This window comes from Hipposideros armiger, unplaced genomic scaffold (genome assembly GCF_001890085.2).
Source record: "Hipposideros armiger isolate ML-2016 unplaced genomic scaffold, ASM189008v1 scaffold_16, whole genome shotgun sequence".
NCBI lineage: Eukaryota > Metazoa > Chordata > Mammalia > Chiroptera > Hipposideridae > Hipposideros > Hipposideros armiger.
In genome coordinates, this window is record NW_017731366.1 from 4,492,851 (window position 1) to 4,517,805 (window position 24,955).

A 24,955-nucleotide genomic window follows, 5' to 3' on the forward strand; every position below is an offset into this window, starting at 1 on the left:
TCACATTTCTATGAGTACTTATAAAAACTTGTTTAATTTCAGTAAAATTACTATTTCCCTGAAATAGAATGCATTGCATATAATATTATACAACCAAAAGGATGACAGTGTTCAAGAGTCGTTCCACCTCATTTCCATGAGGTTCAGCATTTCCTTATCAGCCTATTTAATTCCTCAGGAACACCGGAGGTTTTTCTCTTTTTATTATATGCATAAAATTAATTGCATGTTAAATGAAGCTCTTATAAATTTAAATTTAGCTCATTTAAATTTGATTTTTCAAACTGGTTTATTGGCCAGACACAATTACATTTTTGACAGGAAAAGGGAGTGCTTGAATATAGCTCCGGAAATATTTTTCATTCATTGAGAAAGGATTGTCTGTGGTGGAAGCCTGTTTTTAAAAAGCACTGATGAAGAGATTAGGGCAGACAGGTGTTACACAGTCCAATGCCTGCTCCTAAAAAACTGTGGTGACTTTCAGGCTCAGGGTACTGCCAGCTATCTCAAGGGGCAGCTTGAAATTAAATTTACTTTAAAAAGCACTATGATATGAACTACTTTTTGGAAGTAATTGTATGTATTTGGAGGTAAGGGAGGACAGAATAACCAAACAAACAAATAACAGGGTGTTACAAGTTGTGGAAGGTTTGAAATCTGTACCATAGCACGCTGTGTGACCCCACCTGGGTTCTTCACCTTCTTTTGTGACTCTATTTTCTGATCTGCCACGGGGGATAACAGTACTACTACTTTTGGAATTGCTGCTCCAGAGAGCAAATAAAATCAATTGTCAAGCACTTTGTAAATGCAACAGTCTATAGAAATAGGGTAATTATAACAGTGGTGTTCACATCCGGAAAGGTTCAGAAGGAGAAGTGCCAAGGTAAATGCCAGAGATTTTCCCTGGAGCCCCTGGTTTTGAAGGGAGGCAGTTAGTGACATTCTGGCCCATGCCCGGCGCTGGAAACAGCGTCCTTCCTGATGATGGCCCTCTCCTTCTATGTCTCTTCAAAAAGCTCAGTGCGGGCTGAGAGTAAGTAAAAGAAGCTGAGACTGACTTGGCCCTTGTAATGCTGTGTGATCGATCAGTCATGACTTAGATCATTTACTCTTTCATGCCATAAGCATGTACTGATCCCAACTTGATCCTGAAACTGTGCTGGGCACTGGGGGTACAGACACGGTGTTCATCCCCAAGAAGCTAACAGTGCATATTGAGAACATCTATTCATATAGGTTCATTGTTCATGGTGATAACGTGTACCCCAAAATAATGGCGTGGACTTGCCATAAAGATCATTGTATTTGGTTCTTCGTCCCCTGTCAGTTCTTTCTCTGGGAAGCAGAGATTCCAGTGTATTCATGTGAGACTATAAGCAATGATGTTAGTGATCCACATGGTCCCCACTCTGCCTTTGCAGTGAAGTCAAAGGAGATTGTGACCCTAAGAGACACTATCTGCTCACTCTGAAAATCTCAGTCACGTAAAGTCTTGTAATCCGTGGTATGAATTTTGGATTTTACTGTACGTGAGATGGAAACACATTGGTTGCGGGACTGGGAGGCAAGGAAATGGGAGTTAAGCAGGGGAAACGATATTTCCCTGAAATCCGTAATGGGATAGACCTCCATTTTGAATTGGTCACTTGGTGTGTTGAGAAAGATCTGTTGGGGGCAAGAGTGTAACCAGGGAGGGAGACCGGTAAGGAGGTTACTGCAGCAGGTCAAGGTTGGACCAAGGTGGTGAGAGGCGTTCAAATTCGGGACAAGTTGTATAAGCAGAAATTAGAGGACTTGCTGATGTGCTGGATACAGAGTGTGGAGGTAGACGAATCAAGGATGACTGTCAGATTTTTGGCCAGAGAAGGGAAGTGAATGTTAGTAAGATGAGGAAGTCGGGGGAAAAGCAGATTGGTGGTGGTGGCGGCAGCCAGGATATGTCTGAGCAGCACATCTGACACCCACACGGGCCCCTTGGCAGCTGGGTGGCCCAGTCTGGCATAGTTAGGGAGAGGTCTACGTGCAGGTGAAGTACAGGGTTTGAGATCCAGAGTACTAACTCAGGCTTGCCTGAATGACCTCAACTATGTCTCCACGCCCCTTTGGGCCTTCGTTGTTTCCTCATCTGTCCAAAGATGAAAGGGAGCTAGGTGATCCTTCTGCTTTGACCTTCCCTGGGACTGCAAGCCAAATCGGGTAGTCCTATCGTTTCCTATTTGGATGCTTTAATCTTGTAGAAATAGCAAAAAATTGTAGCAACATAAAGACAGGCTCAGTGAATGTCTCCTTGAGAGCCATTTAGGGTTTATCTCCAATAAACAAATAGTCATGTTCTATCTCCACTTAGCAAATGTTTGTTGAGCATTGGCTTGGGGCCAGGTATTGTCTTAAGTAGACATGCGAAAATGCATTAGCCTTGGCTCCAGACAGGCATCTAGACAGCTAATCATAATCCAAGGAGGTAAGTGCTCCAGTGCAGTGCTGTACTTGCTGAAGTCACTTTTGACATTAGCCTATCCCTTGGCACTAACCCAGGGTGTGTGGGAGTGGACACAGCAGAAACAAGGACCTGCCCTTGAGGAATGTCTAGAAGTTAACTGGCAATTCCTCAAAAGCCCACAGGATATGATAAATTGTGTTATGCAAAGAAAATAGCTTTCAAGTGACTATGGTAAAAAAAAAATCTAGGTTCATTTTTCTTTTAGGTTCTGAAGTTGAGCAGGAACTGTATTGTTCATAAAGTGAACCTCAAATCCAGTTAAGTCTATTTATTGGCATTGAAAGAAATCTGCTCATTCAGACATTAAGCAGATTGCCATAGAGGTGGATCAGGTGTTCAGTGTTGCAGGTTTAATGGGGTAGAAACAGGAAATCAGTAGTTTGGAAATTCTGTAAAGGTTCTACTCAAATATGCTGTATTGTCATCTTTTACACCGACCACACATTTGATTTCCTATCTAGTTTGAAAAAAAAATGTTACCTTAAGTAATGTACATGTTTCCCTGCATAATTTTCCAGCATCTTCTTGGCAAATTTCTTAGCCATGATTTAAAACACACTTGCCATATTTTCTCTCTCTCTCTCTCTCTCTCTCTCTCTCTCTCTCTCTCTCTATATATATATATATATATATATATATATATATATGACTGCACTGTATTAGAATAATATATGTGGCTGCTTCTGTTATTATGAAACATGGTTATCCTGGTGGGTAATTTCAGTTTACTATGAACATGGCACCCTGGAAAGGGATTCTGTGCTTAATCCATTTGTTAAGAAATTTATACTTTAACTGCAAAATCATAAATTATCTCTTTTTAAAAAGAGTTCAGATAGGAAGGTGGTTTAACATTTGCTATTCATTAAAAAGTTGCAAGCAGAGATTTCTCAGATTATTTTCGTTTTCTACTCCTGGAACAATCACAGTGGGTTTTTGTTTTGAATTGCATAGCAAAACTGTTGTTTACCTGAAAGACAAATACAGACTTAGACACAACTTTTGCCTATAATAGCACACAAACAATTTACTTAGTCTTACAAAATGACTTACCAAACCATTCCTGTTCTTCATGTTAGAGTCTAAGGAAATTTGATCTGCTAAATTTTAACATAGGCACACATTTGGGCTTAATGGATGTTTGTAAAATGGCTGAACGAATAAATAGACTTGCAGAGCCTGAGAGGACTTGGGGATTCTAAATGGATATAATAAACCTACTAGTGAACTTTCTACCCCTCCTTGTGGCTCTAAGGGGAATGTTATTCCTAACTGGATCTAAGTCAAGGACTTCGGGCTCATTGAAAAGGGCTTTCATATGAATTTTTTTCAAAACTACATTATGCACAAGTCAAACTCATTTTTCACTCTATAAACTAACTCAGGTGGCCAAGGTCACCCAGCACACAAGCGGGCTGACCTCTCCATGAATTGGGCTTCTGTCTGATCCTCTAAGAGTAACTCTCAGATTTAATGTGTGTATGAATATCCCGTGTTGAGTAAGGTCACCTTCATCACAGAACAAGTGCCAGTAAAGCTCAAGGATAACAATTTATAAAATCACTCAAACTTTATTTTGGGTCTGGAAATCTCATGTGCTTCTTTTTTTCTGTAAAATGCACTCAATTCCCTAATTTCAGCCTGCCCAGAAATATCCTTTTTGCTGACTCGCTTGCACTCATGAATATTTTTTGTCTTTGGCTGAAATTGTGAACTGAAAAATAACAGCAACAATAACAACATAATAATAACAGTTCCTAATTCTTCTTCAATTTCAAAAGTTTGGAATTTTGTGTTGAAGTTTGAATCTGGGTCAGTTTGAATTTCAGCTGAACTGGTTTATCCACCCTGAGAGGTTAGTTCCTAAGAGAATTTACGACTTATTTAAAAGGGAGAGAGAATTTAAGGTATTTCTATTAAGTTGTATGAGACCTGAAGAAAACTTCAATTCTCTCTAAAAAAAGAGAGAAGTCTAAAATTATGCACACACACTGGTAAATATTAAAGCAATGGAGAGTCGTTAAAAAGCACAGCAGCACACTGTCTCCATTTTTTTCTCTTTGATTTTATTTCTTCGTTGATTGCCAGTGTGAGCCATTTTCTGAATATCTTTTTCAATCAATTAGAGTAAAAAGAAAAGAAGCAAAACAAGAACTTTCTAGGCAGCACACTGCTGCTCCGTTGGTTCAACTTGTTACTACAAGCTGACGTGGGTTTATTTCTATTGACAAATTCTGTGGTAGATGTTTTGGCTAGAGAAGGAATGGTAGCAGCTTTGAGAGGCAGGTTGGGTTTGACTTTACAGTGACAAATTGGACACCAAGGCCTGAAGAGAATTTGTTTGGGTGAGGAATCTGGAAGCTTTCTGTAGTGCTAGAATGTGGTTGTTTATTGTGGCAGCCTTGGGTGTTACCTACTTAGTAAAGGGTATCCTTATCCATAGAATGGTGACTAGCAGTTGCACTATGAAGAATGATGATCACAAAAATAAAATTTATTAAGTGCTTATTATGTGACAGACGCTGTGCTCAATGTGAATTATCTAATTTCAATCTATGTATAGTAACACCACAAGGTAGGAATATTTATAGCTCATTTTTTTAGTCAAGGAAGTGGGGGCTTAGTGAGGTTAAGAAATTTGCACAAAGGCCCCCAGCTCATAAATTACAGCGTTGAAACTTGAACCAATATTTGTCTGATTTCAAAACCCAAAAATGCCTACAAATATATTAAAAATCAGTTAGTGAGAAATACTAAACTCAAACAAAGACTTTGGAAATAAATTAATATAATTATTACTGATAAAAGTGTGTGTGTGTGTGTATGTGTGTATACACAAAAGATCTGGTTTCTAAGTCTCCATTTTAAATTAAATGATTGAATACTGGAACAATTTTTTACTCTAGTGCAAGTCTAAGCTATTTCAAAGTTGTTATCATTATAGGACAAAAAATAGCTCCAACTCCTAAACTAGAAAGAAATGTCTTTAAATTCAACATTATATTTTAGATCAGATTCATGGGGGGAAAAAAATTCACATGAAATGACAGCCTAGGAGAAAACATTTGCAACTCATGTAACTGAGAAAGAGTGAACATCCTTAGTATATAAAGAGCTCCTACAAGTTAATAAGATCAAGACAAATGACTCAAAAGAAAAATAGCTTAAGAATATGAAGAGTTAATTCCCAGAACAAGAAGCACATAATTATGAAATAATTAATAAATAAGTGTATAAAAAAGCAAATAAATAAGATCAGTTTATCTATCAGATAGGTATATTCTTTTTAGAAAATAATTTTAAAATATCCATTATTCTTTGACCTAACAATGCTACCTCCAGTTTCTAACTCATTTTACATAAGGATGGTCATTTGTATAAGTCCTTATAATACTAAAAATGGGAATAACATACAAATCATGTGTGTATATGTATATGTGTGTGTGTCTAAATTTATTTTAATTGAGAAAAAATAAAGTTTAAGTTCAAAGGTATAGCTTAATTTCATTGGTTTAACACATATGTTTTTGTATTTATAAGTAAGTTGTGTAGACAGATAAGCCAGTGTGACTACAGGGAAAAGTTGGGAAGGATAAGGCACCAGATTGTCAAACTGTGGAATGAGTTGAGATGAGCAAAAGGAGGATTTTACCCCCCTTTATCCATTTTTATTTTTAAAGTGGTGCGATTAGAATATATTTTATATTTTTTGGTGACTTTGGCATTTCATAAATGAAACTAGTTTTAAAAAGGAGAAAAATCATCTGTCTCAATGAGTAATCATGAATCTAAAGTCATAAAACCTTGGATTTTTATGAATTAGTCCATGAACTAGTAGAAAGATATTGGAAATATATGGCAGCACTTTTAACATTTTTTCCTTTATTGCAAAAAGTGTAAAATTTTTGTAATATACAGACAAGCAAGAAATAAGTGAAAGTTCCTCACAATTCTCATAATCCTCACAGAGAAGTAGTGGTGCTCTACTATCATGGCTCTTGCAGTCTTAATTTCTAAGCCATGCAAAATTTTGATACCATGGCACAAGTAATGGCACCGTGAATCAATCACCCAGTGGTAATTTTCTACAAGTTTTTTGTATGCATATATAGTTGTTGTTTTTTTTTTTAAAGTATGGTAGTCTTAACATAGGTCCACACAAAAACTTGCAGGCAAATGTTTATAGCAGCATTACTTTACTTTACAGTGAAAGTAACACAAATGCATATTAACTGATGAATAGATAAAATGTGGCATAGTCACACAATGAAATTTTATTTGGCAAAAAAAAGGAATGAAGTACTGACACATGCTACAACATGGATGAATATTATGCTAAGTGAAAGAAGCCATTGACAAAATATCACATATCGCACTATCTTCTCTACATAAAATGTCCAGAATTAGCAAATCTATAGAGACAAAGGCAGCTTAGAGGTTACTTGGGGCTGTGGGTAAGGAAGGGGTGGGAAAGAACTACTAGTGGGTACAAGGTTTCTCTTTGGGGTGATGAAAATATTTTAATATTAAATTATGGTGATTGCACAACTCTGTAATTATACTTAGAACCAATGAGCTGTACACTTTGAATGGGTAAACTTTTATGGTATATACATTATATCTCAATAAAACCTTTCAAAAGTCTAATGGAAGTGTTTTATTAATGTCAGCATAGCTGTAAATGAGAAGAGTTCTGGAAAATTTGACTCTTTTCTGAGTTTCCATTCTTCCCTCTATATCACTACACTCCCCATGCTCAACCTTAGGAAGAAACTCCGTTGATTGTGGTTCTTTTCACAGAGAATTTCCCGCCCCCTTTAAGTGTTTTGAACCTATTTGGTTGATACCTTTCTTCAATCAGCAGCCCACAGATGAAAATAAAATGGAAGCAGCAGTACCTACCTTCGATAATATGTTTTCTTGACAACCCTCTTTCTGTTTCAGCTCTAACAAGAAAAAGAAACAAATGACTGAGCGGAAAAGTGCAGAATAATAATTCTAGACCAAATTGCTAATTTTATACCCTGCTCTTCACAAATTCTGCACCACTGCAGGCTGAAGAGGAAAGGCTGGTGGGCAATATACTGAGCCCCTTTTCTTTGGACACCCCAGGAGACGAATTAACCATGGCTGTCATCACACCATGGAAATAACAACTTCGCCATGCACAGCCTGTCCATACATAATTTGACACACGGTTCAACCTTCCCACCTTGTTCTTAACCAGTCCCAAGCAAGTTAAAAACTAAAATTAAAAAAAAGCTTGACATAAGTTTGTGAGCTTAACTATAAAATTGCCAGGCTGCTAATGTCATTAGCTCTTCTGAGAAAGGAAGCAAATTTGAGAGCGCCTTTGACTTTCAAAAGAAATTAACTATTTTCTTTTAAAATGTGATCCACCAACTTTTCCTTAAATCGTATCCTAAGAAGACTTAGGACTTTTGCCTTTTCAGACCATTCTCAAGCTCTGGACAATTAGAAACAAACGTGGTCCTTCAGTTTTAAAGTATTGATGAAATGTTTCTTCAAAATCAATACTGTTGGCAAACTCTTTTTAAAGCATAGGAGTTTACCATTGATCTTTGGTGATTTTATATCTTTGTAAGTATATTAGATGATAGGGTACATAGTACTCTACTACTCAGTGGTTCTTGTAGATTGTTTTACTTCCTGTTTATTTCTAAATTATAGGCAAGGTTTTGAGTACCACTGCAAAGCACCAGGCAATGGCACGACAGATCAGAGCATAGACAATGTAAGTCTACGTTTCTCATAGGTACAATGTTGCTTTATTTTTTTGTAAACTACAATAGGAATAAACATCTAAATTCCATCTTTCTGTTTTCATCATAAACAGGCTCAAAATAGCAATAAAATATGAGTAAATACAGAAGGTGCCAAAAAATGGATACACATTTTTAGAAAGGAAAACTGTATTAAAATTGTAACAATCAATATATACCAATAACAAAAGATGAATACAAGTCACGTTTGACTTCTGCCATTACAAGAGGTGCTCAAAGTGGTTACCATCAGTGTCCAGACACTTCTGATTACGGCAAACTACTGCTTGAGCAACATTGACCAAAGTGTTCACTTGTATACATTTTTTTTGGCACCCCCAGTATGTATGTGTGTACGTATGTATGTATACACATATGCATTTTGATTAGAAGATTCCTAAATAACTGACCTCTGACTCCAATTGCATTTTTAACTCTTTCCTATCAATTATTAGCAGATGAATAAGGTTTTGTTTGTGTTTGTTTATTTGTTTTTTTCTAAGACTCCATGGACAGCTTTGAGATTTCCTTGAAGAGGTATATGGAATAGCTTGCTGTTTTCTTACATGTTTGTTGAAAAGGCTGAACTTCTAAGTCCTGCTGGGTAATGTAAATACCAGTTCAAACACCATGTCCATCAGAAGCTAATTCATTCTGTGAAATTTGTTTGCATCCAACACCAGAAAGAGGACTTCTCTTTCATGAGGCCTGACAGGGAGTGATACAAGTAGCTCTGTGTTACTCTCCAGTGAGATGCTCCTTTTGATCAGCACGTTTAGAGCGCTCTGCAGAAATGATCAGAGACTTACACGTTGGGTCAGACGAGATATTTTTATCTTTGCATTCTGTATAAGTCTCCAAGTTTTGGCAGATTTGAGTAGCTTTTCTTCTGTGATACTATGTGCTTATTTTCTTCCCCCCAAATTTGAACTCTATTTTGGAGACAGTTCTAAGTATGAGGTTGGTATTTGAAAATCTCCACGAATCACTTAGCAATGAGTGACCACATGCTTTGCACTATATTTCTTTGGGGACATCTTGCTAAAATGGAATCCTAGGCTAATTGCTATTTCCTTCAAGTGAGAAAAAACAATCTTTCTCTCCAAACCAATTAATTTTAGTACATTAGATGTAAAATGGAAAATGGTTGCTTAAAAAGATAAAAGCGTGAACTACTAGCTGTTTCCTGTCAAGAAGGGAAAATAAAATGAATTTAACTTACTTTCCACCCCAGTACAGTTTGGTTGTTATGACCAGGCTGGACCTCCTGTATATTAAACAGACAGACAGAAATACTAAATAAATTGCCAGTTATTGTACTGAGTCATATTATTATTATAACACTACAAAGAATTTATTATAGCTCATATTAAAAAACATTGGTAAAGAGATAAATTTGTTAATTCATGTCACTGAAATGTAAGGACAAAGGGAAGCTGGTGAGTGGGGACTTCAAGTCAGACTCCTGAGAAAGAGGTTGAATGGAAGTGACCTTTACCTGGAGAGGTTGGAGGAGGTGGAGGACTGTGACAGGTGGTGGCAAACGGAAGGTCAGAGGTAGGAATAGAGGGTCAGAAATGGTAAATGAGAAGAGTAAGTGAAAGGACTTAAAGGATGGATTGCTTTAGTAGCTCAAACAAACAGCCACCAATTACCACTTACTTAGCATCTGACATAACATTGAGAGTGAACTTTTCTGGGGTTAAGTCCACTCTCCAAGGACTATGGACCTAGTGATTCTGAGTTGCTACCTCTCCAACCACCATATTCACAGACAGGAACTGACTACATGGAAATCTGAATGATGAGGTAAATTATAATAGTTAATAAATAGGAATATAATTTCTTTGAGTGTCTTATTCAATGGAAATGACATTTCAGGAAAACGGTCCTAAAATCCTTAACTCAAAGTTTTACCACCCTATGCTTATGAGGAAATCTTGTCAGCAAACTTATTACTTTCTCAAAACCACACCCAGGGGCAGGAAATGCCATTATGGTCATGGAATAATAAATACGTCTTGAGATCTATAGTCATATAATTTAAAATTGGGAGGCAGATCTCAGTGTAATTTAGTTTCTCCAGGTATGTAATTCAACTGAACTGGTCTAGGAAAAAAACACCTCATTTGTGATTCAAAGGTTAAGACCAAACTTTGGGAATATTTGAAATAAGGCATTTATACTTCCATCAGCTGTAGCAGTGATGCCTCAGGGCCCTCCGGTATAAAAGCCTAGTATGATTAATGATAACCAATGGGGAACAGCAGTGACAATTCTGACAACTTGGCTGCAACAAGAAAAATTGCAGAGAATGTCAGCAACCCCATCCCACTGAAGTTAATTCCCTGAAAGTAATTTGAATCATTGAAATGGAAAGTCTATAGATACATGCATTTGGAGATTACACACCCCAGAAGGCCTGCTGCACTTTCCAGGTTGATCTGTCAACCTCATGAGACCTAGTATAGTAGCAAGTTCTCCTTTAGCAAACATTGGCAGAGCTTCAATCAAAGGCTGGATGGGATATTATAAAAAACGAATGCAGCCCTCTTGATTATTCAGAGCACATGGGCCTGCCAAAGCTGCACATCTTGGCCAATACCACCACCACAGACTTACTTATTTTTCTAAAGCTGGGCTTTCTGTAAAATGTTTGGCCTTATATGGGTGTGCACACCAACATTTATGTTCAAAGAGCACGAGTAGACAGCAACCTGGCAAATTATCACTGACCTCACGGAAACATTCAGAGTGGGTGGAGAATGATGACATGAATGCTTTATTTTGATACTTTATTTTTTATTTGATAGTGCAGCCTTCAAAATACTTTTGCATACCTTCTGTTATCAGCATGATACTTCATGAACAACTAGGCCATCCATTTTACAGGTGGGGAAACTGAGACTCAAAGAAGAGCAGTAACTTGTCCTGGACAGCACTGGACTAGAAGACAAGTATGCTAGCTGAAACTGCTTTTTATAGATCAATGCTATGATGATATGGTTTATCTTTTCACCAGTCTTCTGGGAGCAGCTGTGAACTGATGTAATATTCTGTAGCATGATGATAGCTTGAGTTTTTATTTGCAAAACTGAAAGGGAGTTTGTGAAAGATGCATGTTAGTATACTTGCTTTTGACTCTGTAGACTATGGAGCGTGGTGGCTAAACGCTGTCTGGGCTGAGGGGAGAAGAGCTCCCGCACTAATGCTTCCCCTCCTCCCTCGGGTGTACTCTGTCAGCCTACACCTTGCTGCAGAGTTCACTGGACTCCTATGGGACTCATCTGCAAGGTCTCTGTCATAGGTTGAATTGTGTCCCTGAAAAATATACATTAAAGTCCTAAGCCCCCAGTTCCTCAGAATGTGAGCTGATTTGGAAATAGGGTCACTGCAGATGTACTTAGTCAAATTAAGATGAGGTCATATTGGAGAGCAATGAGCCCTTAATCCAATATCAATGTGACTGGTGTCTTTATAAGAAAACGCCAACACACACGAGGGGAGAGTGCCATGTGATGACAGAGGTAGAGGTTGAAGTTGGTATCTGCACCAGGGAACACCAAAGATTTCCAGAGCCCACCAGAAGCTCAAAAGAGGCAAGGAAGTGTTCTACCCAGCATTTCAGAGGGAATGTGGCCCTGCCCAAATCTTGATTTTGACTTCTGGCCTCCAGAACTGTGAGAGGATAAATTTCTGTTGGTTTAAGCCATCCAGTTTGTGGCCCTTTGTCACAGCAGCCCTAGGAAACTGATGAGTGTCTATTGGGGAGTGATGGATGGATCAACATATGAGTGGGAAAGTAACTCAGGCAAGGTGGAGGACTGGGTGGGGACATGAATATTTTTCCATATTTAAGGATGAATACAGCTCTCTCTTAGCACACTTACAGTCCTTGGAGTTGAGGAGGAAGAGAAGTGAGAGGGAGAAAGTAGGTCACCAAACTTTATTTGTTGACATCTCCATAAATTTCTGGTTTTCTATTTCTACGAGGCCCCCAGTTCCTACCAAATGTTGATCTAAGAGTGAGGAGTAAGCAGCCCTAATACATGAAGCTCTGTTTGATCCTTCCAGTTTCCTCTCTCAGAAGGAATTTAAATGCTTTGTGAAAAGGCATAATAAAACCAGTCTTAAGCTATATTTTTTGAGAAGTTCCATTTTTCCTCGACTAGATTTTATACATGCTACCTGTACATGTGTGGGTCTAGAGCTCCTTGCACATTTGCCTCACTAATGCTATTGAACTGTTATTTATTTGGCAATCAGCAGACATTATACTGGAGCAGAAGAGGACCCCAAACTTGTCCACTGGTCTTTGTTGGGCTTTGCCTGATTTTCTGCTCATGTTGGAGAAGTGGCTGTTGGGGATGACGTGCATAGTGAAACAGAGGGGGATTGCCCCCCACCCCCAGATGTTGTGGCACCCATTATTACCACTGGTGTTTACTACAGAAGGTGATGTGATGGGATGTGACCCCTCAAGGATAGAAGATGAAAAACTTTCTTGAGTCCCCAGATAATAGGGCTCCCAGTACATAAGAGAGACACTGGCAGATAAGAAAGCTTTGGGGTATTTATCTCAAGGGCTTCTTACTTCATCATGTCTTTGCATTCAGAGTTGCTAATAGTGGTGTGGATAGTATACACAATCAGCTTCCTGTCAGCTGGCTTCCTTCACCAAATTACCATAAATGGCAGTCAGAAGCCATGAAAATGTCACTTTCTTTTATGGACAAAGACTTCTTGACCATTCCCCACTTCTCTGCTCAGCCCTGTGATAATTCACTGTGATTGATGACTAGTCAGTAACTTTTGAAGCACCAGAAATGAACTGGCTGGTATTTATTTTCAGACCACTGTAAATCATTTCTTTACTAAGAGATGACTTTTTTTGGACAACCTTTTGGCCAGTTGTCATACAACTTTTATTTTCCCTTCTTTGGTACAAAATAATAAGTCTTTTTTAAAGGTAAATAAATGATTATGGTGAGTACATTACCTCCAGCCTTTCTTCTTGATGATGCTCCCCAGAATCACTTCAGCCCTGGAGGGGGAAACAGATAATGTCTTAGGGTGCAGTGTCCTGGAAACGTGGGAGTCAATCCCAAAGCACCAGAGCCATTCCTTGTTTGATCTCTCAGTGCCTCCATGTCCCAAAAAGAGGAGTTGCTCTCCGTTTCCCCTGCTTCTGCTCATGCCTGCAGGATTCGTTCCAGAAGCACCTGCCCAATCCTGACACTGGCAGGAGACCACCGGCAGCCCTGGTACTAAGAAACAGCAGAGCCATTTGGCAGTTTGGTGTTTTTAAACCACTGATCCCATATCTAAATGTCCTGCTTGGCAGTGTCCAACAGGAGTCAAGGTTTTCCTTCTACTTGCTGTGGTCTCCACTTGTGACCAGGGAGGACAATGAGACCTCACACCGTTTAGACAGAACATACTGACTCCCAGGAGATCTTGCAGGATAAAAGAGCCCATGTGTGGGTTTAAATGTCCCAGAGGCCAGGGCTACAGATGTAGGAGCCCACGTAGAGAGTAATCTGGGTTCCAGTGAGAAGGATTATCATAGAAACAGGACATAAGGTCCTTCCTGCACCAAAGCTTGTGTCGTGGAGAGGTACACTATGGCATCTCCACTGGCCTCTCCCCATCTACCTAGCCCAGCGTGGACCCAAGATGGAGGAGACTAAAACTTTCTTCTAGGTCCCTCCCAGTAAGACCAACTGTGAGAAGCAGCTGGCCTCTAGAGACTTTGTGAATGGGGACACCAATGGAATGAGCACTTGGTCCATTAGGGTCCTATAGACTTATAGCTGGGAGTCATTGCTAATCGGTTTTTGTCTTCACTGAATGTTCCATCTTTGTTGGAGTATATTTAGGATCCTGGCAATAAGCCACGACGCACTTAGCTCTGGAGCACGCCCCAAACAGACATGCACTGAATGGTAGAGCTCTGTTCTTCCTCCTCTGTCTCTCTGACAGTTGCCTTTCCAACCTTGCATTTCACAGTGGGACCTTCTCAGTTACACACTGACAACCAACCAGTAATTAACCAGGACTGATTATCCTTCACAGTAGGAATATAACCAAAACTCCAACAGACTTGTTCATCACTCCTCCTTATGTCAACCTTAGGACTCAACAAAGGAAGAAAACAGTGAGAAAGGGGAGGATATCAAAAGGAGCGAGTCCTCATGGATTTTATTTTCTCTCCTCGAACTCAACAGAAAACATCAGGGATATGGGCTCTGAACCTCCCTGATGGTCCTTAAACACACACCTGCCCCTGAAAAGGAGGAAACCCATGCAAGGAAAATGCACTTCGACCAGGCAACGATGAACCTGATTCAGCAAGTCCAGCAGTTTGGTTGTAATTCTCACCTGGAAGAGGGGACTGAGGCCTGTAGGTGGGTATGTGTCACAGTCCTGTTAGAAAACTGCAGAGCTGCTCAAGCAGCGGCCCAGCTATTTAGTTCCTTCCAGCTCCTGGAGCTACATCCATGTTCACAGTGGGAGGCCAAGGTGCTCCAGCTCTGTTCTGAGATGTGCTTGTTGTGACTAGACCTGGAGGGCATGGATTCTGTGTCCTGGCCCTGAGGCACGTGACCCACGTGTTCTGATTTAGGAGTGAGCCCTGTCCTCAACTCCACACTTGCTAGCAGGCCCCAGGGAAGGTTGCAGCAAGATGTGACTTCTCCAGCAAAGGAAGCGAGGCCTCTTTGCAGCCCTCTCTGTCCTCAGAGTGGGGTCTGAAATGCCTCTTATAAAAGATATTGGGTTTCTTGGCATCGTTGGGGAGCCTTCCTTTAACCGATCTACCTATAATGCTACCTGGAGGGACAAGCCTGTAAACAGGAAAAGCAAGCCTGCTTCCCTGCAGAGAGGACAGCCCAGCTTCTCTCGGGGGCTGAGGAACTATGAGATGTGGTTATGAAATAACGAGACTAGCTTTTGAACAACCACACTGTAATCTGTTCATTTATTTGCTCATTCATCTATCCAACCAACATTTATTGATCTCCATGCCACCACTCTGGCCCCAGCCACCTCTTCCCCTGGCCATTGCTTCCAGTCCATTCATCACGCAGGAACCAGAGGAGGGAAGGTTTGGGTGGGCGGGGGAGCGGAGGGGCGGTTGGAGATGGTCAATATCCCTAAACCTGGTGATGGTGGTAGAGGGAGGGAGAAAAGCAGTGCCATCAGCATGTGTGGAAAGGGCAGACCCTTCTCACCAGCATGTCAGCAATGGTTTGGGCAGAGTCTCTTGGTTCTAGAGGTGCCACTTGAGGGACGCAAGGAGGTACTGACTTACTTTCCAGCGGCGTAGACCTCGGCGGTATCAAAGAGATTCACTCCACTTTCGTAGGCAATTGTCATGAGCCGTTCAGCAACCTGCAAGAGGACGCGAAGGTCAGTCGGGAAAGCCAGATGCTTTCCAAACATGGGCAGCGTCTTTGAGTCCCCTAGTGGTCTTTGAGAACACTGAAATCCCAGTAACTACTCCTTGTTTTTCTCACTTGTAGTAAAGAAGAAAACAAGAAGATTCGACCAGCAGATATGGGGTAGCATAGCCTTCCCCCCAGACATCTACCTGGATGCTAAGGAACTTCCTTTGATGGCTACGCTGAGGTTAGCCAGTGGTCAGGAGCACTGTTAGGCAGGCAGATTTGTTTCTCTCTGTGCTGGGAAGACCTGGTTTGACAACATTGTCTGTGGCACTGTAATCTCTCTGACAAGAGGATGATTTGTATTGTGGCCGACTCCATGCTCTTCTCCCTTCTCCTAGCGAATAGGTTGTGGTACCTGGGTGACTCGTGGCCGAAAACTTTGTGCCTTTTTCCCTCAAGACTTAGCAGACTGTACTAATGAATCGAAGGTTAGACAGAGAGAGCTGTGGCTGTTGTAAATCCTGCCACCCACATCTCAGCAACACCTCAGACACCGTCACAGAGTGGCCAGCCAGCCAAACGGACAGGGAAAGGCAGGAGCGAGGTACTGGCTCACCAGGGGTCCAGCTCCTTCCTGTCAGCCCAAAAATAGATCTGCAGGCCCCTTGTTCCTTCATTTGTGCTGCTGATCGCAAGGGGCAAGTGTGACAGAAGAGTGTGCGTGGGGACAGCTGTAAACAACAGCCTGAGGGATAGCTGTGGAGGGACAGCCAAAAACAACAGCGGTGAGGGGACATTTTTCATTTTGCTGATAGACTTATTAGTCAACTGAGAAATTACATACCTCACAAATAATTAAAATTGATTTTTCCATTATGCTTTTGATTGTGGGCTAAAGTTGCTTCATCAGCATATCCAAGATAAACTATTTTTTTGTTGTTTTTAAAGTTGGCTGATCAAGAAAATTGTTAGGCTAGCAAAATGGAGATCCTGCAAATCCTTTAGAAAAATAGCAGCAAAGATGCTATGACTGCTTTTAATTTGGTACTATTATGACATTTACCCTGAGTAGAGATTAAAAGTTAAGACTAGTCTTTCTCATGATGAGTGTCCTGTGTGTAAGATATTATTGTGCATGTATTATACATTATCCTTGTGTTATGTGTCACATGACGTACTGGTGGATTATTACTGGGAAATTTTATAGAGAGAGACGTCTTAAGATGGAGAATCTTGGATGAAGAGTTGGACTAAATGATTGCTGAGACGTTTCTCAACTGTAGGATTTGAAGACCTCAATATGGAATAATAAAATCACTGAACTAAGTCAGAAGACCGGCTTCTGGCCTTGAGTGGACTAGTTACTAGATAAATGAACTCGGGCAAGTCATTTGAACTCGCTGTATTTCAGTTTCTTCATCTGCAAAAGGAGGATGATTCTGTTCAGATCCCCCATGGAGCTCATAGGCCTAGAGGAAGCTGACCTCCCCTTTCTTTCTCTGGGCTTCCCGTTCTAATTGAGGCCTGGCATTCCTAGGGCTCTCTTACTACCAGGGGATGCAGTCAATACACAAAGGAATACAAGGAATACAGGACCAAGAGAACCACTGGGAAATGAAGTGGGGGCCACTGGTTGAGTCAACCCCGAACCTTGCTCTACGTCTACTCTTCTAGCGTGAAAGTCAAAATAACTTATTTCCTAATTGGTTAAGCCAATCTGAGTGCCTAGTTACCTGCAACTGAAGGAAAACTAACTGCCTTACAGATGAGAACATGTAAATAAAAGTCTGAAAATTAAGTGCCTTATAAGATGATAATGTAACATTATTTCATATGAGTAACAGCTATCTTGGTTTTCTGCTGAAGCTCTCATCTTTGGGAGGCACCTCACAGAGTTATCTGGTTTTCATGTTTAAATCCTTTTGATAATATGCCTGGCAAGTGGCTACTCAATCTATGGTTGAACTCGCCCAGTAATGGGGACACCCCCACCTTCTGAGGCAGCACTGGTGATTGCGTCACCCAGCACATCACTGTGTGGTTATTCCTGGATTCCATAATTGTCCTTGCTTTGTGCTGAGCTCATCTGAAGGCAAAGTGGGAAAATCTGGGGAGGTGAATTTGTTGCTATTGACCCGCATTTCTGCCATGAATTTAAGCGATTCGCCCACTGGTGTGACTGGCCTGCTGTGCCTCCCTTCCTCCTGGCGACTGGCACTCTCTCCTCAGGGACCTGGGGGGGAAGTCACAGCTGCTCTCTGGGAGGACAGTAGCTATCTGTCTGGTCTGCACCTGAGTTGAGAGCTGTTGCCGTTCATGAAAAATGTGTTGTTGAGATTTTAGTACCATAATTTTGAAACAATTTGTTTCAGAGCCCAGCTGGTCACACTCTGACCTGGGAAGCCTGGGCTCCTTGCAGCAGAGTGGCTGAGACTGCAACAGGGAAAGCAAAGATGAAGGGGAAATTGACATGCTTACAGTTGGCCCCTCTGCTGCAAAAGGGAGGCACCACACCAGGCAGTGGAAGGTTAGGCACATACTGGATATAGTGGATTATTAACTGTAGACCGCCTTCCCTACTTGTCACTTATTTTGTATGTAAGTCTGTGGTCATTGCTCTGATATCTGTGGACTTGCCTCTGTGCCTCCTCCATACACTCTACCTAATGCCAGTCAGAGGGCCCTATAGTGGACTCTGTGATGGCCACTTAGATCGTCCTTCAGAACTGAAGGACTTATTCCCATAGCTGCTAGGAATGCTGACATCAGATGGCCTTCAGCTATCAGCCCTCTCTGGAAATTGCACTTGGCTAAAGAGAGTTGCCTAGCCCAAGGTTAGGCCTGCTATCCAAGGCAGCCTCTATTCACTGACTGGTCCTACAAGGGATACAAATGCTCACTCCTCTTGCCCCAACTTGGGACAACCCTGCAGGCCGTCTCAGCTTCGGAGCTCCCCATGGGGTCAGCTGAGGTCATTGCTGAGATTGCAAAATGGCTCAATTTCTTTCTCTGTCCAATTCTGCCTCCCTCCCTGCCCTGTGTTGATCCTGAGAGCACTTCCTAAATGTGCTCTGAATGTTAATCTTCAGCTCAGGGTCTGCTTCTCAAGGAATCCCCCATGTGACACACTCTCTAGAGTAACCTGTGCCCAATACTGGGAACAGGCATTCAGATAAGAATATGCAGCTAAGACTTTTCCCCCAGGGTCTGTTAAATAATGCTGGTGACTTTGGGAGCTACGGAAAAGAACCAGGGGGTTCCCCAGGGTTCTGCTTAGGAATGATAGTAAGAACTACCTTTACAAAGGGCTTGCTCTGGGCTGGGTACCGGTCTAAGCACCTTCTAGGCATCACCTTATTCATCTTAACCAGGACCCCTCTGATTTTTACTGCTGTGCCACTGTTAGTAGATGTAAATGGTAGTAAATCTAGTTAGTCAATGATAGGGTGGGCTGAATCCCACTGAGTGTATCCACTCAGATACGCCATCGGTGGTGTTGTAGGCAGACAAGGAAGGATCGGAGGGTCTGGAGGGCATTGCCAGCTTAGCTCACTTATGCCATGGAGGTATGTACTCCTTAGGGCAACGGTTAAGAATGTCACCTTGGTCAGCACTCTTCTGAACGTGTAAACAAAGATTTAAAGGAATTTTATGGTAAATATAATTATTACAGCTGCCATTTATTGAGTGTTAGCTACCTATTAGTCAAAGGGCTATAGAAATGTCTGATATGCACAACAAGCTTAATCCTTTCTACAGACCTTCCAGGTCTACATCATCATCCCATTTCACGTAGGGGGAACTGAGACCCATGGGAGTCAGATGAACTTGCCCAAGTCGGGGTGACCACCTGTCCTGGTTTGTCCAGGACTGAGAAACCCCAGCCTAAAATGTGAAGGTTCATGCAAACTGGGACCAGCTGGTCACCCTAGGTGAAGCTAAAACAAACAACAGCAATAAAATATTTTCATAAAGTGACTAATATTAACTCCAAACTGGTTTCTTCTCTATTCAGCCTGCACATATAATACATGGACAGCCTCAGGATTAATAGTCTAAATGTGAAAAATACAAAAAGAAGCAAGATAAAATTGAAAATAATCTTTGAGTCAATCTTGACAGTTTCCTGTGATTAAAATATTATCCGTGCAAGAAGCCAGGATCCCAGGAAGAATACTTCAGCCATATAGCTCTCTTTGTATTTTCTTTGATCAGCATAATGGAAACAAAAAGTAACTTACTTCATCTGAAACTTGACCTCCAAATGTCACCCATGTTCCTAGAAAAGAATAAATATTTGCACGTTAATTATAATCATTTTTCTAATATTGTGTATAATGAGAGGAAACATGTTTTTTTATGACAAGGCCACTTCAATAGGTTGGTTGTTCATGAAGGTGCCTGGGTGAGGGGCACTGGGGGGCTGAAGTCCAGCCCACCCCCCTCTTCTCACTAAGTTGTCGGCAGGGTCTGCACCCCCCTGGAGGAAGGGGTGCCCTTTGTTCATTCAAAGGCATCATAGAGGCTAAGAGCAGCCCTATCTTACAAAATGCTTTTAACTCTGACATAGAACCATGCATTCTAGTGTGCAGGAAGCAGTGCTGCCATGCGCACTCTGGCCATATACCCACTTTTGCTCACACTTAGCTAAGAAGCCACCAGTTCTGAAAGTGAAGGTAAGACCTTGGGTTATGGTTCTTCCCTTCTTTGTCTCCAACAAGGGACTCTGTTTTGTATTCCCTGTTACCTTTCAAAAGGAACCCTTTCACCCGTCCTTCCAGTCCCCACTTTCAAGCCCCAGTAGGAGGCACTTAACCACCTTCTCTGTCGTGGCCTGCTACTCCAACATGGAACTCTCCATTGGTTTGGGGCTGGGAGTAGAGGAGCTGGAGTGAGGATTGGGAAGGCAAGGGGAGCGAGGCATAACCAGCAGCCAGGCACTGGTGGGCTCTTGTCACTCTGGTCTACAGTCACCTCATTCATTCCTTCCCTCACTGATCCACCTTTTGAACCCTAATTGCATGCCAGGCAAAGGCGTTGCACCCAGGTGGTAGGGACAATAAGGTCGTTAATCCAATTCCTTCCTCCCACAGTTTACAATACTGTGACTGAAGCAGATGCAAGGCAGAAAGGCAGCGAGTATTCTACCTAGACTGGAGGGGGGTAGCACTCAAGAAAGACTTCGTAGAATTGGTAACACTTTGGTTGAATTGCAAAGGAGGTGACTGAATGAAGAAGGAAGGGACAGAGATTCAATTATAGGTAAAAACACAGGCAAGGCAAGGAGGTAAAAAACTTTAGAGCATCCTGATAAGCTGTGGCATGGGCCATTGGGCTAATGAGGAAACATAACACAGAATGAGAGGGGTGGTCAGAGTGAGAGCAGTGCAGGCACAATTGGTATTTGTGGGCGCATACAAAGAAATACTGTTGGAAACTCATGTTTCGTACTCCATAATAACAGTCATAGCTACCATTTATGGAAAACCTTCCAAATGCCAACAGTATGCTGAGAAATTTGCATACTTTCACCTCCAATCATTTTGGAAAACTTACAAGGCAATTTTATTATTTCTATTTCCAGATCAGGAATCTAATGTCAACCAACCTAATAAGTGAAATACCTATGATCCCCCCCACACATGCCTGGCTTCAAGAAGGGTACCCCCGTCGCTGCATCTTGTTGCCTCCTTAGAATATCTCCAAATTAATTATGGCACTTGGATTTCGTGCTCCATAGAATTTTGATGTAATTGTATGTTTTCCCTTCTTTGTTCCCAGGGACAAAAACCAAGGTAGGATATAAGTTATTTTACTGTTTATTTTACTGTGCAACCTCAGAGGGTGCCAGTGGACAGTCCATAGGCTGCACTCACTTGCAGACTTGTCTGGTTAAAACAAAGTTCACCCACCTCCCATTTTAATAAATTTTGAATAAGCTACCAACATTTAAATACTTTGAAGATTTTTAAAAAAATGTCTCTTTTCCAGTTTCTCTTTTTTTTTTTTTTTTTTTTTTTTAGCTGAGCCATCCTGCTACCTATTGGCAGCTCAGCGGCTGCTCAGCTCGGGCTGGACTCGAACCGCTGTTGCTCAGAGCTCAAACTCTTGAGCGAGCTCTTAACCAACTGAGCCACTCGGCCAGCCCTTCCAGTTTCTCTTAACAGAGGGCAGTGTCCCCACAGTGCAGACACCCCTGACTCCAAGGGACAATGTCTTCTGTTGGAAGCACTCTGCCCTCCGCGGTTAGACAAAGGTTGGACACCTTCCTTGGTAGCATTTCCAACACTGAAATCACATGCAGTTGTTATTTCCCACCACATGTTTACTGATATTTTTCTTATTGTAAAATTAACAGAAAGAATGAACTTATACATCTCCTAAAACACAGAGTTGAGTATTTCAAGTAAAAAAAATAAGAGTGTACTTTTTTTGGCGGATGTGGAGAATATCCAAACAAAGACTGTTCACACACAAAAAATTACATCTTAAGGCACCATAATAAAAACAGCCATGAGTGGTATATAGAAAAGATGGGCATTGAGAAGCTTAATGGACTGGTAAAATGTTAGGGTTTGTTCTTGAATGAGAGTAAAATAAGTGATCTGCTGTGAAATGCGGTTCTCTATTAAGTGAAAAAAATGGCTGGGGCAGCAAAACCATTTTATAGACAATGCTTTTATAAAAGAGTGTCTTTTATTGCAGCAGAAATTATATGTCCAGAGCACAAACAAGCACTTGCAAATTTTAGTATAGTCAGAAACACTGTAGCTCAGCATGTTAAAAATATGGTGGAGAAATTTCAGGATAAGTTAAATTATTGTTGACATTTTCTATTGCAGCAAATGAGAACACAGACATAAATAATAGCACACTGTATTTATTTGTGATATTTTGAGAATTTTAGAGGGTCATAGAACTTTTGAACAAGGAGTCCTGTGAGGTAAAATATCAGGAAATGGCTTAGTCTGTAATGAGAAAGGTCTCAGACCATTGGATGTAGGATGCACTATTCCAAGTTATGTTACTATACAAGGGGCTGACATTGGAGCCCCAGGTCCCTGGGCAGCAGTACTTGGTAGGGGCACTAAACATTTATGTCTATAAACCCATTAATTTTCTCATTCATCAGGAGTTGCTTTGGGCTAAAAAGCTAAAATGAGACAAGCCATGGTTTCAGTAATTAATATCATGAATCGGCTGTTCTGTATCTTGGAGCAAAATCAGGTCAGTGTCTGCTTGATGAATTTGCTGGCTTACTTGTGCTGTGATGATGGAGATTTTTAAAAACTATTCATGTTATCAAAGGGAGCAGTCCAATCTCCACTTAACAGCAAAGGTTGGCTCGAAATTCCAAGTTTCTTGCTGACATTACAAATCTACACTTTTTGAGTATTTTTCTATGGGGCATTCACAGGTATTTTCATAAATGTTTCATTTGCTTCTCTGCATTCTGACAAGCTAGTCTTTGAGAAATTCATTTGTTAAAGAATAATTCGGTCCTCTTTCCTACATTGCAATCCGTTTCCAGAAATGAAATTGAGAGCCTGAAATTTATTCCCCGAAACTGGGCCATTGAATACTGAATTTCAAACTTTATGAAAACCAACTAATATTATTTAGCTTAGTTTTCTTAATTAATTTTTGACAATACAAGTGAAGGGCTATGATTTGAAGTTATTAAACTGTAGTACAAAATGATATTGAAGACTAAATATGATGACATCGAAAATCAGGATTATACACACATCTTGGAGATCACCCTACTTGTAAGAACTATTTACAATAATTCTATCCATGTTGGAAAGAGCTTATTTTTAGAAATATGCATCTAAAAATAAATCTGAAAAAACCATCTATCAACCCCAGTTTAAGTATTTAGAGCTGCATACCATACTCATATATCACAGTGAAAAAAATACTGTGACTGATATTTTGCTACAGAAGAAAAGATGCCATGTTTCTGATTCCAAATAAAATCACTAATGAATTATGAGAAAAATAGTAATAATGAAATGTATTTCTTTTTCAGTTAGTTTGAAAGTGTTAATACAAAATAGAACATGGATATCATATATGCATTTTACATATATGCGAGGTGTGATCAAACACCTTGTTTGGTAATGACTTCTTATTATTCATTTAGGAAACACACTTATTATTTAAATGATTCCTTCCTGGAGTATGAAGAGATGTTTAGACCTTTAGATGTAATAATGTTTGTTCAGGTAGGCTACCTCCCTGGCCCTTTAACCTCTTACATCATCTTAGTGAAATTATCAAAACCAGAAAATTAACATTGTCTAGTACTAGTAGCTAAACTACAGATCTTTTTTTGAATTTCACTGTCCTCTTTTCTGTCCCAGGAGCCTATGCAGGACCCAACATTGCATTTAGTGTTCATGTCTCCTTAGCCTCCTCTGATCTGTGACAGTTCTTCAGTTTTTCCTTGTCTTTGGTGACCTTGACATTTTTGAAGAGTACTGATCAAGTACGCTATAGAACGTCCCTCAATTTGGGTTTGAATCATTTTAAGGTTATAGATTTGGTGACTTCCTTTTTTATATTGCAGTTTGACTTGCTTATGGTTTGGATAGAATTTTTTTATAACTATCAAGAAGGAAATATATAAATGCAGTTGTAATATTTATTATGCCATAGTTAACTTTGCTTCACTCTTTCATTCAACAAGTATTCATTGAGTCTACCATATGGTAGGCTTTGTACTTAAATGATCAGGATACAATGATGAGCAAAGCTGGTAATTATTTCTCTTCTTATGGAGCAGATTTATGGGGAAAGACAAAACAATAAGAAAAATAAGTTAAATATATAGTTTTGATTTATGATTGTTAATTTCATAAATAAGTGAAATGTAAAATACATAATGTTGATTGATGAGTGCTAAAGAGAGTCATTTTTATGAGGCAGGGCTAGAGTATATGAAATGTCAGGAGGTGGGTGTTGAGATGTTAGATAGGGTGGCCAGACAAGGTTCATAAAGAAAGTGAAGGGGCTTGCCATGCAGCTATCTGGCATGGTGGGGGGACATGTGCGGGAGGGGTGTGTGCCTGTTTGGAATGTTCAAGGTCAATGAGGAAGCCGGAGTGGCCAGAGAAGAGAAGGCGAGGTCTGAGGGGTCAGATCACGTACGGTCATCTCAATTACAAAAAGGACCTCGGAGAGGCCAGTGAAGAGTTTTGAATAGAGAAGGAACACCATCTGACACTCCTTGAAAGGCCCTTGTGCTGAAGTGTTGAGGTCACACCTCCGAGGCTGAG

The 24,955-nt window shown here is 40.6% G+C and overlaps 1 protein-coding gene across 3 annotated transcripts in view; it reads right to left on the minus strand.

The window, feature by feature from the left end:
* The window catches only part of KCNAB1 (potassium voltage-gated channel subfamily A regulatory beta subunit 1), a 373,578-nt gene that overhangs the window by 51,552 nt on the left and 297,071 nt on the right, over window positions 1-24,955 (minus strand). For all 3 annotated transcript variants that reach the window (XM_019627607.1, XM_019627616.1, XM_019627623.1), the window contains exons 3-7: window positions 19,916-19,953; window positions 15,599-15,678; window positions 13,286-13,330; window positions 9,509-9,553; window positions 7,406-7,449 (exon numbers count right to left, since the gene is read on the minus strand). In XM_019627607.1, the coding sequence (XP_019483152.1) occupies window positions 7,406-7,449; window positions 9,509-9,553; window positions 13,286-13,330; window positions 15,599-15,678; window positions 19,916-19,953 (252 nt within the window). The remainder of the gene's footprint in view (window positions 1-7,405; window positions 7,450-9,508; window positions 9,554-13,285; window positions 13,331-15,598; window positions 15,679-19,915; window positions 19,954-24,955) is intronic.